This window comes from Tachypleus tridentatus, chromosome 13, assembly GCF_004210375.1.
Source record: "Tachypleus tridentatus isolate NWPU-2018 chromosome 13, ASM421037v1, whole genome shotgun sequence".
Taxonomy (NCBI): Eukaryota; Metazoa; Arthropoda; class Merostomata; order Xiphosura; family Limulidae; genus Tachypleus; species Tachypleus tridentatus.
Window position 1 is genome coordinate 225,843,133 of NC_134837.1, and position 14,298 is coordinate 225,857,430.

Below are 14,298 nucleotides of genomic sequence, written 5' to 3' on the forward strand. Positions count from 1 at the left end.
TTCAATGTTATATCCCTCTTTACAGAAGTTCCAACCACTGAAGCCTGCAAGATAGCCTTAGAACTCTATATCCGAGACCCTAACCCATCTATAGACATTCCCAGCAACCAATTAGCAACCCTCATAGAATTCACCACTACGAAGACAAACTTCATGTTCAACAACCACAACTATATATAAACAAATGGCCCAAACACAGGCAACCCAGTATCACCAGTTCTAGCCAATATTTTTACGACACAAGTTGAAACAAGCCATTAACACAGCATTACATCCACCACTATACTAGTACAGATATGTAGATGACACGGTTGCAAAATTCACATCTACAGAACACAGAATTTTTTCAATCACATTAACACTATACATCCCAACGTCAACTTCTCATGTGAACAAGAAGAAAACAATCAAATATCATTTCTTAACCTCAAAATTACAAGAACCAATACACAATTTAAAACAGACATCCACCAAAAAATCACTCGTACTGGACTATACATTCCTTGGGACTCAGCACATGAAACAAAACAAAAACTCAACATGCTAAAAAACCAAATAAACACAGCCATAAAACTATGCTCATCAGATAAAACTGATGACAAATTAAGCAAAATAAAACAATACATGAACATCAATAAGTTTCCTCCACAAACCATAGAAAAAACAATACGCACACACCTAGACAGAAAGCAAAATCAACCAACTAAAGTAAATATATCTCACGAATCAAAAAATCACAAAACCATATACTGCTGCATACCACATATTCCCGACATCAGCAGAAAAATAACAAACATTTGGCAAAAACTAGTAACAATATATGACATTCCAGTTAAAACCAAATTTATTCAAAAACCAGGCACAAAACAGGTCTATACTATATAAAAACACCACATCAACATTATTTATAAAATACAATATGATAACAGCCACGACTTCTATATTGGAGGAACAAATAAAAAAATGGAAACCAGATTCAAAGAACAGAAAAAGTCATCTTCACATGTTTGAGCACTGCAAGTCAAATAAACACAACATAACCATAAAAAACATTCAAATACTAAATAAATAAACAAACAAATGCAAAATTAAAGAAGCCTTACTTATACAACAACTCAAGCCCAAAATAAATCATTACAAAGGAACATCTTTATACCTGTATTAATAAATATATTCAAATATCTAAGCACACCCTCTACATTCCTACACTCAGTTACACAAACCCCTTCAAACATGTAGTCAGGTATCGGTCAGTTACCTCTTTCTTTCTTTGTGAACCTGACGATGACCGAAGAAGGTCGAAACGTTGTTGCTGCTCTACATAAAAAAAATTTCTAAACCCAAATGAGATTTTTTTATGAAAATATTTTTCTCATCATCACTAAGTAAACCTCTACAATTCTATTGTATCAAGATGGCCATTCTTAGTTATATGAAGGCAAATTGGGTGGTAAACCCTTCTGTTTATGACCATGATCTTTTTTCTTTACTGTCTTTACTTGACAGAGGTCTATAGACCTCCATGGATCCCGCCCTGGCATGATTGAGTAAGTCTAAGGACGTGAATGAATGATTGTTTTGCATCTTGGAGTAGGAGAAGAAAATGTATCCGAGAAAATGCCTGTATTTGTAATGATTCCTTTGGAGGCACAAAAAGATATGTCTGCACTCCCACTGTAGTTGTGGAGCAAAGTGCAGTAGCATACGTCTGAGATGAGGTGGTAGACTAATTTAAGCCTCAGGATAAGCATTGTTATGAATCATTTTTAAATGCTGCATCTCTTTCTTCCAACCATTTAGAGCAGGAACGAAAGTAAGATGGGCGAGAGCCATTGCAATTGATGCAATAAGGGTCCATTTCACACACGTAGGCATCATGGCCCTTGCCATTGTAACGAGCACATGTGAAGGAACCATGACACAATATCTTCGAGTAACCAAACTGCTGACACTGGAAACGTCGGAGAGGGGTTGGAATGTATGGCCATACTCTGCAATTAAGATAATCTGCCTTGATGGTGGCAGGCAGACGTCGTGACGTAAATGTGAGAATGACGACATTGGTCCACACCATAATTCCATCTTTGCAAGTGGATGTTCACCCCACTGCAGAAACTCCTTAGGTGGAGAAACTAACATCAATCTCTGACTTTGGGATGTTCTTCAAATCCCTCTCAACAATAACTCCTCTTGATGAATTCAAAGTAGAATGAGATGTAACCTTAATAGGTATATCCCCAATTGCCTTTGAATGCAAGAGGAGTTCACTGTGTTGAGATGTGGATGTTTCCACCAATATGTCACCATATCAAAGCTTTTTTACTGACTTTGGAGAGCCAGCAGGTCCCTCTAGTCCCTTCTGAATGAAAAAGGGAGACATTTGTCCTAAAGGTTTGTTCGAAAGTGAATGCAATATAAGAAAATGAGGTACAACAGGTGATACAGGTGATGAGGATTGGTGCTCAGAATCTTTAAGATGTAGTCATTTACCTACATAATGTTGTTTCACTATTTTATTAAGGTTGTATTTGGAGGATCCATAAGAAAAAAGGAAATTTTAGTGCCCACCGACCCCACCCACCATGGAGTCCTACAATACAATGTCAAACAAGGACACTGTAGCAACACCAGGATTTTATGAACACTATACCCAAACAACAGCATCAGATACAACATCCACAACACCTGTTGAGAACTTTCAACACTGGTACTTAGTTGACCATAGACCAAGTTGATCAGCCACGTGACCCAAGGGGGGCTACCCCAAGGCCACCCGTCTACAGGAATTCAAGGCCAAAGTGGTGTGTTAAGTGTTGGAGCTCTCAACCACCAGGATCCTCTCCTCCCCTTCATGGGTTGCCATGCACAGTAAACACATGGGTGGATGTTTAGATCCCAGAGGAGGTAAACTGAAAGAACAGAACTTTCCCTGGGAGGTCTGCTCACCATGTACAGGAATCCATACCGAAGGGGTGGGAGAAAAAAAAAGAGTAGACATTGACTTGTCAATTCACTTTTCCCATAGAGGGCAGAAAAGTATTCACATGGTTTGAGAATGACACTGTTGAAGAAACAAAAAAAGACCTGTCTGCATTCCAACTGTCGCAGCAGCACACGTCCAAGATAGAGTGATGGTCTTTGCCACTACAGCAAGCACACAAGAAAAAACCATAACAATGCCTTTTAGTGACCAAACCAATGACACTGGAAACATCTGAGAGGATTAGAAATGTATGGCCATACCTTACAGTTCAAATAACCTGCCGTGACAGCAGATGGAGGTGGTAATGTAAACATAAAAATTAGAACACTGGTAGGCAGTATAATTCCGTTCTTATCAGTAGAGATATACCTTACTGCAGAAACTTCTTGAGTGGGAGAACCAGTGAGAATCTACGACTTGGGGATGTTCTTTACATCCTTCTCAACAATAACTTGTAAAGAATTCAACGTAGCACAGGGTGTAACCTCAATGGGTATGTCCCCAAATGTTCTTCAAATTCAAAAGGAGTTCACTGTTTAAGGTAGATATTTGCACCAAGATATTCCTGGAATGTTGGCCAGCAAGTCCTTCTAATCCCTTCTGGAAATAAACAAATGTCCTAAAGGTTTGTTTGACAAAGAATAAAGTAGGAAGAAAGGAGTTACAGGTGCAGAAGATTATGAAAGCTACTGTTCAGAGTCTTCAAGACATGGTTGTTTTCCAATGACCTTTTGTTTTGTTTTTAATTATAATTGTGGGATCCATAATGAAAGAAGAAAGTTCCAGTACCCACTTACCTCACCTTCCATATAGTCCTAAAAAAGGAAGCATTACAATGCAAAACAAGGACACTGCAGCAATGCCAGAGTTTCATGAGCACTATACCTGAACACCAGCATCTGGTAATGTCCACAACACCTATTGAGGATGCCCAACACTGGTCATTGGTTAACCCTAACCAGACAGGTCCCACCAACCAATCCTGGGGAAACCACCCACAGGCTACTTATCTACAGGAATACATGAACAAAGTGGTGTGTTGAAGTTGCACTATTCAACCACCAGGATCCTCAGCTCCCATTAATGGGTTACCACACATGGCAAACAAATAGGTGGATGTTCAAGATCCCAGAGGAGGTAAACTGAAAAGACAGAACCTTTTCTTAGAGGTCCCCTCACCACATGCAGGTGTCCACATCAACTGAATACTTTTGTGAACCCAGATTAGTGAAGGGGAGAAGGCAGTACCTGGTTTTAAGGAAGTAAAAGATAGGCTGATGTTGCTATTATGTGGAAACTCAGCAGGTGGCTTCAAGATTTAGCTAATGCTTATCAGATAAATGTTAAAAAGATATTAAGCAATATTTGCTAACTGCTAATCAAATTCAATATTAATAAGGAGTTTCTGCTAATGAAACTCAAACTATTTTGCTCCTTGGAATGCGATACAAATCCACAAATAAAGATCCTAACTGAAAGCATATGAAAAGGACTATAAATTAACACTATTAATTTGAGCTTTGTGTTAGAAAATGTTTCTAATGACAAGTAAATAATACTAAAATTAAAATAACTTTTTCAAAGTAGAAAAATGGCAGTAAAATTAATGGTTTAGGTATTAGCGATTCCATGAAATGCTGCAAGTTGTGTTAATCTCAACCAGTAAACAAATGGATAATCAAAATAAGTTACATCTGAGGTAAAAAGAGTTTACCTGATTCATGCTGGTCTTTCAGAAATATTAGTGCTCGTAAAGTAAACAATCCTGGGAAAAATTTTACTAGCACCAACTTCCACTTCTTATGTGTTGACCCATTTTGTATTTGACATTTCTGAAAAATTACCCATCATTCATTAATAGAATGAAATAAACATTACAATGTAGCTGGAATATTTTTGAATGAATAAATAGAAGTAGTTTATTTTGGACTATTAAGGAAATATTTCATATCAAAAAATTTAAGCAGTTAGATACATTAGTTGAAATGTAATGAGTTCTTTTTGAATCCAACAAATAAATGTTTGCAAATGTAACAGATGTTTACTGACATATTTTCAATAATAATAATGATACTGGACTGACTATCAAGTGTATCACAGTTATAAATTGGTGATTCTATACAACATTTTTCAGTAATAAGCTAAAAATATATATTAAAATAACAGCAATACTTAAAAATTTGTAAAGTTTATTTCTTTATTATTATATTTTGCATATATTGTCCATTATCATTTAGTTGAGATGTCTCATGGTGTCAGTTCACACCCCATTTTGGTCGGCAATGTAACTCCATCTTTGTGAGTGGAAATACGCTTCACTGCAGAAACTAGCAAAAATATCTGGCTCGTGGATGTTCTTCAAATCCCTCTCAACAATAACTCCTCATGATGAATTCAAAGTAGCATGAGGTGTAACCTCAATAGGTATATCCCCAATTGCCTTTGAATTCAAGAGGAGTTCAATGTGTTGAGAGGTGGATGTTTCCACTAATATGTCACCATATCGAAGCTTCTTTATTGGCTTCAGAGAGCCAGCAAGTCCTTCCAGTCCCTTCTGAATAAAAAAAGGGAGGCTTTTACCCTAAAGGTTTCTCTGAAAGAGAATGTAGGATATGAAAATGAGGTACAACAGGTGGTACACATGTTCAAGATTGCTGCTCAGAAACTTCAAGAAATGGTCATTTACCTATGGACAGTTTTTTCACTATTTTATTAAGGTTGTATTTGGAGGATCCATAAGAAAAAAGGAAATTTTAGTGCCCACTGACCCCACCCACCATGGAGCCCTACAAGGGGACTCACTACAATGTCAAGCAAGGACACTGCAGCAATGTTAGGGTTTCGCGAGCACTATACCCAAACACCAGCAGACACAATGTCCACAACACCTGTTGAGAACTTCCAACACTGGTACTTGGTTGACCCTACTGCAAAGGGACCAGCAAATTAACTGAAGGGAGACCATCCCAAGGCTGCCCGTCTACAGGAATTCAAGGTCAAAGTGGTGTGTTAGGGTTGGACCCCTCAACCACCAGGATCCTCTCCTCCCCTTCATGGGTTGCCATGCACAGCAAACATGTGGGTGGATGTTTAGATCCCAGAGAATGTAAACTGTAAGAACAGAACCTTCCCTGGGAGGTCCCCTCACCATGTACAAGAATCCACACTAAGGGGGAAAAGGAAAAGGGTCTTTGATATGATGGTATACAAGTTTCCAAGGTGATGTTATACTTCAAGAATTCTAACCTGGAAAAAAAATTATAATCTCACAGATAGACTTATAGAACACCCTCTAAAACTGACTTTCATGTACATGAAATAAAAGTAGACTCAGTATTAGTGTATTTAGAAAGTGTATAATTCATAATAAAAAGTCAATAAAAGTAAACAAAGCCTGTTTACAAATCAAACTGTTTTTAGATCCACATGCCAACTAAAACCTTTTTTCATATTTAGATCAAATCAAATGTCTAGATACTCCATGAATATGTATCAGTATGGATGCTTGAACTGTAAGCAAGAATATGAAGAATTAACTGCCAGTAGTTAGAAGAATGAATTCACAATCATATGAACTTCAGAAATGTCCTACACAATTGGCAAAATACATGCAGAACTATAACAACAGCCCATTTATCAACCAATAATTCAAGGTCCTTCTTGGAACAAAAAAGGAGAAATCTACATACTTCTTGATGATAAGGAATCCACTTGACATAAATAGTAGACAGTTGATATAGGTATTAAACACCTATTTTAAAACACAAAATAAGTAACAACACCTTTCTTAGATCACCATTAGGTTAAATAAAAAAATCTACATACTCTTGAAATTAATAATTAATAATAGGAAACAAACATCAAACATTTTCATTCTGCTAAAACAGTAAATTAATCTTTTTATCAGCTTCATCCTATTATTCTCATGAAAGGTTGCCAAAATCTCATTTTGATGATGGTGTAATTAGTTTAAGTCAAAAGCTTCTTAACACTGCTCTTTTTTTTACTTTATTCTAATATAGTCTGTTATTTATGATTATAATATTGTTATTGTGTAAGTCTTAAGTATTCCATTGTTGATTATGGTTATGTAATGTTACTGTTTAAGAAAAGAGCCTGACTGGGTGGCAATGTAGAAGTTTACCATAGTTATGTAGCTTTTTAAAGTTTTTAGTGTTCAATTTCACATAATAATTTACTGTACAGTTTTTATTATTGTATAAATTCTTGTGTGTTAAGTAATTTAGCATTTACATTACAAACTCATACCATGGTTGTGAGTACACCTCAATAATTACTTTTGCTGATTTTACCCTCTTCATATTTTCCCTAAAAATCACAACTGCTAGTTCCCATTCCAGTTAATACTGCACATAACATATATAAACTGTTTATAAATTGAAGATGGTTAAATTACACAGGTTTTTGTACAATGATTCTGATTTGCAGCATAATCTCATTCATGATATTGCACTGGTTTGTACACTTCTTTTCTTCTTTCTAATTTGCCACTATAAATTTACCAACATGGAAGAATATTCCAAAACAGTCAAGTATTTACTTTTACATCTACTGATGGTTTTGTAATGCTAATATTTTACATTTACTTTACAAGTGAATCCTGATTGAACAATCAAATAGCAAGATTCATAATCACAATGTATAATAAGCAAGATTTGTGTTCCTGTTATGTAACATTGGAAAGAAAGACTTCAAAGAGCACTATGGTAATTATTCTTTCCTGAAACACCAACAAGGAACACATTTGTTTATGTGCGTGTTACGTTCAAGATTTTCACTCTTCTTTTCCAAGCCCATTCACTGTGTAAGTGATCGAAGGAAATACAACTTTTACAAGACACCACATAAGATGCTAGACTATAGCAAAAACAATTAACCATATCTTGACTTCACTATTATATATAGTAACTACAGTATTACTATTAAAATCATATGCACCAAACACAGTACCGAAGGGGCACATACCTCCTACTCTAATTAATGTGCAAGTATTATTACCGTTACTAACCATGTAAAAATATTTAAATTGGCTTAGTTTTGTCCACACCCCTAATTTACAAGAAAATTAGTTAGGGCAAATATTACTATTATCAATACAAGTGTTATTGTTTAAAATATTAATTATTATGTGCTTGTTGTTCTTTAGATATCATTATTAATAATTTTATCACACATCGCTAGTATTAATAATAATAAAGAACTACGTAAGACCTTACCTTATAACCGTTAACACTTTGTTTAAAGCGGAATACAGTCCTAATACCAAACGTTCCACCAAAAACAGAAACTTTGCAAACTGGTAATTGTTGCCGATTCATTTCAATATTTTTAAGTTTAAGAAAACTTTGTCTTCTACTAACCAATTCTAACAACCATAATACATTTATCATTCGAATATTCGGCATGATTTCCCTTTCAAACACAATTCTACTTAATAAATATAACACTTAAACTTCTCCATTTACTGTTTCGAAAGTACTTCTGACACTTCTCAACCTAACCACTTTCATCACCAATCGACTTTTAAAAGCAGAAATCAATGTTCATTCACTTATTAACCTCTAGTTTCTGACGTAAAAACAATCCATAAATCTATGGATGACGTCACTTATCATTGACCCAAATCTTTATATGACTTAAATATAAATAAGTAATCATTTATTAATATATACAATACAGTCAAACGAAACTTAATCATTTGTTGCTGTTATATTACATCCACAAACCATTTTCCTTGAATAATGTAATAAATACTTTTTCACTGTGTTTACACTAGGGGCAGAATGTTATTTTCCGTTGTTATTGACGTTACCATCTTTCTTCTTCATTATCGGGAATATGGTCTTATGACTTGGGAGGACAAGGTTCGTTGACGTCTTGTTTCATCCTTTGTGACATTATACAGATACTATTGCCTTTGTAGGGGGCTCGGCATGGCCTAGCGCGTTAAGGCGTGCGCTTCGTAATCTGAAGGTCGCGGGTTCGCGCCCGAGTCGCGCCAAATATGCTCGCCCTCCCAGCCGTGGGGGCGTTATAACGCTCCGGTCAATCCCATTATTCGTTGGTACAAGAGTAGCCCAAGAGTTGGCGGTGGGTGGTGATGACTAGCTGCCTTCCTTCTAGTCTTACACTACTAAATTAGGGACGGCTAGCACAGATAGCCCTCGATTAGCTTTGTGCGAAATTCAAAACAAACAAACAAACAAGTCTTTGTAGGTGCGACTTAATTGTCAGAGTAAACCGCACAGTTCGATACCGTTCCAATCAATGTCCATGTAGGTATTATCAGATACATTGACTTGTTGGATAAAACGTATCTAGAGTTCGAAAGCACATAGCCCTGTTTGTTTTGTTTTTGAATTTATCCCTGTATTTCATGAATGGTTCAGTACATATCACACACACACTTCACTAGTTTTAATCTTAATATGAGAACATTTTACACAAATATTTCCAATTTAGTCCCAAACTAATGTCGACTGTTTACACTTGTATTAATTGGCCTGATTAAGAATAGTAAGATATATTTATATATGTTTATCTCCATCTCTTGAATAAAATACTCAGAATAGGTTTCCTTAATATTTATTTTCTATTGTTCACAAAGCCAGATAACCAGCGGCACCCGATAGGCCCATTTCAGTTATACGGATCCTGAGACCATCATTCCACAAAGTGCATTGATTTTTGTTTAAATTGCCAATAATGATTTCTGTTAATCTAAGTAGGTGATCAGTTATTTGTCTAAACTTTCGAAACCCACTTTAAATTTCCGATCATTTTGAAGTGGCTTCTAGATAATTGGATAGTCTGTTGCCGATTGTATTTTCAAGAATAGAATCCCTGATTTTAGCATAGTAAATCCCTAGACTTACCGCTGTGGCCCGGCATGGCCTAGCGCGTAAGGCGTGCGACTCGTAATCCGAGGGTCGCGGGTTCGCGCCCGCGTCGTGCTAAACATGCTCGCCCTCCCAGCCGTGGGGGTGTATAATGTTACGGTCAATCCCACTATTCGGTGGTAAAGAGTAGCCCAAGAGTTGGCGGTGGGTGGTGATGACTAGCTGCCTTCCCTCTAGTCTTACACTGCTAAATTAGGGACGGCTAGCACAGATAGCCCTCGAGTAGCTTTGTGCGAAATTCCCAAACAAACAAACAAACAAACAAACTTACCGCTGTACCAGCAGGGGACTACAGCTTACAAAACTGATTTTAAGTTGCAGTAGCCAAAAATAATATAAAATTGTTTTGAAAGTATGGAATTTGCCAAGCGCCATCTTCTTGTACTCGCCATGTTGACAAACCCCAGGAAAGCTTCTCATAGAACAAAAACCTAAAGAAATAACATGCTTCCATTTTAAGTTGGAATCAATATAAATTGAATAAATTATACACCAATAACCAATAGATATCTTCGAAGAATATTTATAATCCAAACCACATTGTGGGATGATATATATTATATTATGTTACATAACTCAAGTAAACTGTGTATTACCGTGTGGATTTTTTTTACAATGAAGTTCACCAAAAGTGACAGTTATCCAGACACACAGAAGTGAGTTGTCTCATCAGCTATTATTGTAAAACAAGGAGCAAGCAGGATTACGTCTCTGTACTATTAAGCTGATAATACTGTTGGTCGTGAGGTTGATGATTTCTTTTTGAATCTGAGAACTAAGGTATTTTGATCAGGCAGGAGTATGTTGTAGATGACCAACTAATAATGAATCTGTTTATGCTGTGTATTCCATGATACTTATGACGTTGGATTTTTTCTCATTGTAACCTCCAAGTGCTAAGTTTTGATGTATATGTAGAAGAATAATTGTGATTATAGTTTTCATGATATCCCTGTTCCATTTGATTATATCAAGCACTTGCTGACTAACTGTACCACGAATATTATCTTTCAAGTCCTGCATGATCTGTATGAAATTATCTGTTTTTACAAAACAATCATGGGGAGCCATCTCTTATATGAAGTATTGCTAATTTGGCTTTGTTAGACCAATCCTAACGTGAAGTGACAAATGGAGGTGCTGTGGCTTCATTGGTTGAAAATAAAACACAGTGAATGCAGCATATATTATCTTCTGACTTGCTATACCTCAGCCAGATATACTGAATCACTAATACACTTTTGAAACTATGTTTTGTCTTTCCAATTAGAAGCTGCGGAAAACAGTAATACACAGGAGGAGCCCACTTACTTTCAGGTAGCAGTTTAACCTTTTCTGCAAAAGACAGTCGTACGTTATATTTATAATCAACAATGATTATACACTGTGAACTTATTGGTTGATATATTGATACTTGGACTATTTGATGTAACAGAGTCGGAAGTACACATCTCGCCTTCCTAATAAGCAGCTAGTACAGAACCTGGCGGTTGGAACTGAAAGGGTTTGGTCTCATCATCTAATATGACTAACTATTGAAACTTGGGCAAATGCAGATGCCATGTTCACTGATAACAGTATCAGCTTTACTGTTGCTTTCTCCTAAAATGCTAATTTTTGTCTGTTTCTTCTAACTGGTTGCTATATTTTAAAACAAGCTCACGACAATGCCCTGTTTAGATATTTTTAAACAACATATAACTTGTAATCGCACGTATTTAGCTGACACTTGTTAGTATTAACTCTAAAATACATAATAGTCAGTCATTATCTATTTTGAATTTGAGGGCAGTTTGTAATTGACAAATATTACATGTTATGCCAGAGTGCTGCAAATATTTGTGATGGAGACGAAGTCGAGGTAATCAATTTTGCAGCTTAGCAGCAATTATAAGCTAAAGTATTTACAGAAGTAGTGTAAATAACGAAATTCATAATACTATATAAAGTTATGAGTCCAATATGAAGACATTGATTTACGGGTCTAAATTGAATTAGTTCAGAAGTTTCAACAGGAAACACCATCTGTTACTAAATATGGAACAGGAGAACTTATATGGGATACACCTGTTACCGCTACTTCTATGCTACCTACTGCTGACGGACCTTCCATTATATATATTCAAATCTAGTTCTATACATCTCCAATGTCAAAATATACAATGAACTAGGATAGGAAGGTACTATGGATGTCACACTAGGTTCAATTTGAAATAATTTCTAGAATGAACAGGTTATAGAGTTAAAAAACAAAACATCCATTTTGCAACACATCTACAAGAACCAGGTTTGATAACATTAAGTACTCTACAACTGAGAGCCATAGCAACTATCAAGCATTGTCAGCCACCTTATCCAACAAATTTGGAGTGTCTCACCCAGAGGTCTCACTAAACACTGAAACACAGGGCCTATGTCCCGATTTTATTTGACAGTAAGATGAATCCCTAGTTGGTGTCAAAATTTCAGACTAGAAACCATGACTGATATCTTTTTTTGAAACACCAAAAATTTCTACCCAAATCGCAAATCTTTCAAGCACCTTATGACGTTACTGGTCTCACAAGAAGAAAATATCTAGAGCAAAGTTCCAGAATAAAGAAGAGACTTTGGCTAAGCTTTCAGGATATTTTGAAAGAACCTGATGATGACCAAAGAAGGTCGAAACATTGTTCGTTCCTCTACATAAAAATTTTCTCAACCAAACCAGCCGTTTTTACATATATATTTTTCTCTACAAGTGGGTTTTCTCGTCATCACTGATCACCAAACAATCTTTGTTAAATGACGGATTCATCGGCACATGTGACCAGTTTATAGACACTATAAGAGGCGATGATGTGAGAATTAAGCTGGAGCAATATATATATATATTCATACAGAAAACTCTTTAACTGGTGATGGATTTAGAGTGCATTATGTTTGCAGATAAACAATTAGATATCATCTCAAACATTTTCAATCATCAGAATGAGCAATGTTGGAACATCAGTTCCCACGGATAATAGTTTAGAAGCATTATTTAGAAAACTAGTGAGAGAATGGAGGGAATTTACCATATGATAATAAGTCTTTGAAGTGTACCTTAAAAGGACATATTCCTAAAGACTGCAAATCAACTGTTGTTAAGGAGACAGTGTCGCAGAGATGGGTCTTTCAGCTTAGCCATATCAAAGAAGCAATGAAGGATGACAAAACATTGAAAAAACACTGGAAAACAGAAATGAGCTAGACTTACGGCGCTAAAGTTAAAATGAGAATACCTCATCTGCCCCATATGAAATAAGTACATTTTAAAGAAACCAATTCATTAGTTTATTGCTGATATGTTTTGCGATGTTGATTGATACTGGTCTTATAACTAAAACAAGTTGACCAGATTTGGTAATATAAATATAAAGAAAGAAAATGAAATGATGAGAACAGTAAATAGCCACAAAGTTGGAGCAAGAGAAAATTAAGTCACCCTTACTATGAGAAGCGTCGATGTATATCAGATGTTTGTAAGTGATCGATATCGAGGAATAGTACATATCGGGAAATGACTTCATGCAGATATGTAAATGTGAGGTTAGACTAGGAAATTCCTGTGCACTACATTGAAATTACTATTCCAGAACTTGGGCTTCTTGAGAGGGCCAGAGAACAACCATTGTACCATTGTGAAGTACTCTACCAGGACTTGTTAAAAATAAAGTTACATCTAGTTACTAGGCTTTAGCAGAACTAAACATTTTAGTATACACTGATGAATTAATCGGTTGTAGAACTTTTGTGGATCTAATGTGTATAAATGTCATTATTAGAGTCATTAATTCAATGAACTATCAGGCTTGAATCAAATCTGGATGTGCTATTGTTAGATGAAAGACTTTTTATTTAAAGTTGTGCTTCCATATCAAAGAACATCAGAAATAGTAATTTTTGATGACAGATATAGGAAACCTGCTGTTGCACTCTTACATAAGGACAGCTCACCACTTAGATACAAAAGTTGCGGAATTAAAGATATGGAAGCCTTACATCTGATTATTGCCAACGATTACATAACATGCTCATGGAATATCAAGACCTCATGACTTAGGCTAAATGAGTGCAATACATTGCATGATTGATATTAGATATACTAACCCAGTATGTCAGAAAAATGACACAGCGATTTATCTGCAGACTTACAGTGCTCGAATCTGAGTTTCAATACCAGTGGTGGGCAGAACACAGAAAACCAATAGTGTAATTTGTGCTTAATTGCAAACAAACAAATAAATTTTGCAAAAGAGGCTGAGGCTTTCAAAAAGGTAGAAGCAATGAAGGAACGAAAAGTTTTAAAACTAGCTATTTGTTCTTGGTCACTACCTGTTGTGCTTGTGAAGATTCTGCATGGATTACAAGAAG

The 14,298-nt window shown here is 35.9% G+C and overlaps 1 protein-coding gene across 6 annotated transcripts in view; it reads right to left on the reverse strand.

The window, feature by feature from the left end:
- The window catches only part of LOC143236492 (regulator of microtubule dynamics protein 1-like), a 61,928-nt gene extending 52,999 nt beyond the window's left edge, over window positions 1-8,929 (reverse strand). For 4 of the 6 annotated variants that reach the window (XM_076474783.1, XM_076474785.1, XM_076474784.1 and 1 more), the window contains exons 1-2: window positions 8,221-8,747; window positions 4,698-4,815 (exon numbers count right to left, since the gene is read on the reverse strand). In XM_076474783.1, coding sequence (XP_076330898.1) covers window positions 4,698-4,815; window positions 8,221-8,409 — 307 coding nt within the window. In that variant the 5' untranslated portion in view covers window positions 8,410-8,747. Of the gene's footprint in view, window positions 1-4,697; window positions 4,816-8,220; window positions 8,749-8,816 lie in introns of those variants that run through there. The other 2 variants (XM_076474786.1, XM_076474789.1) reach the window with 2 other exon arrangements.
- Window positions 8,930-14,298: the final 5,369 nt, after the last annotated feature.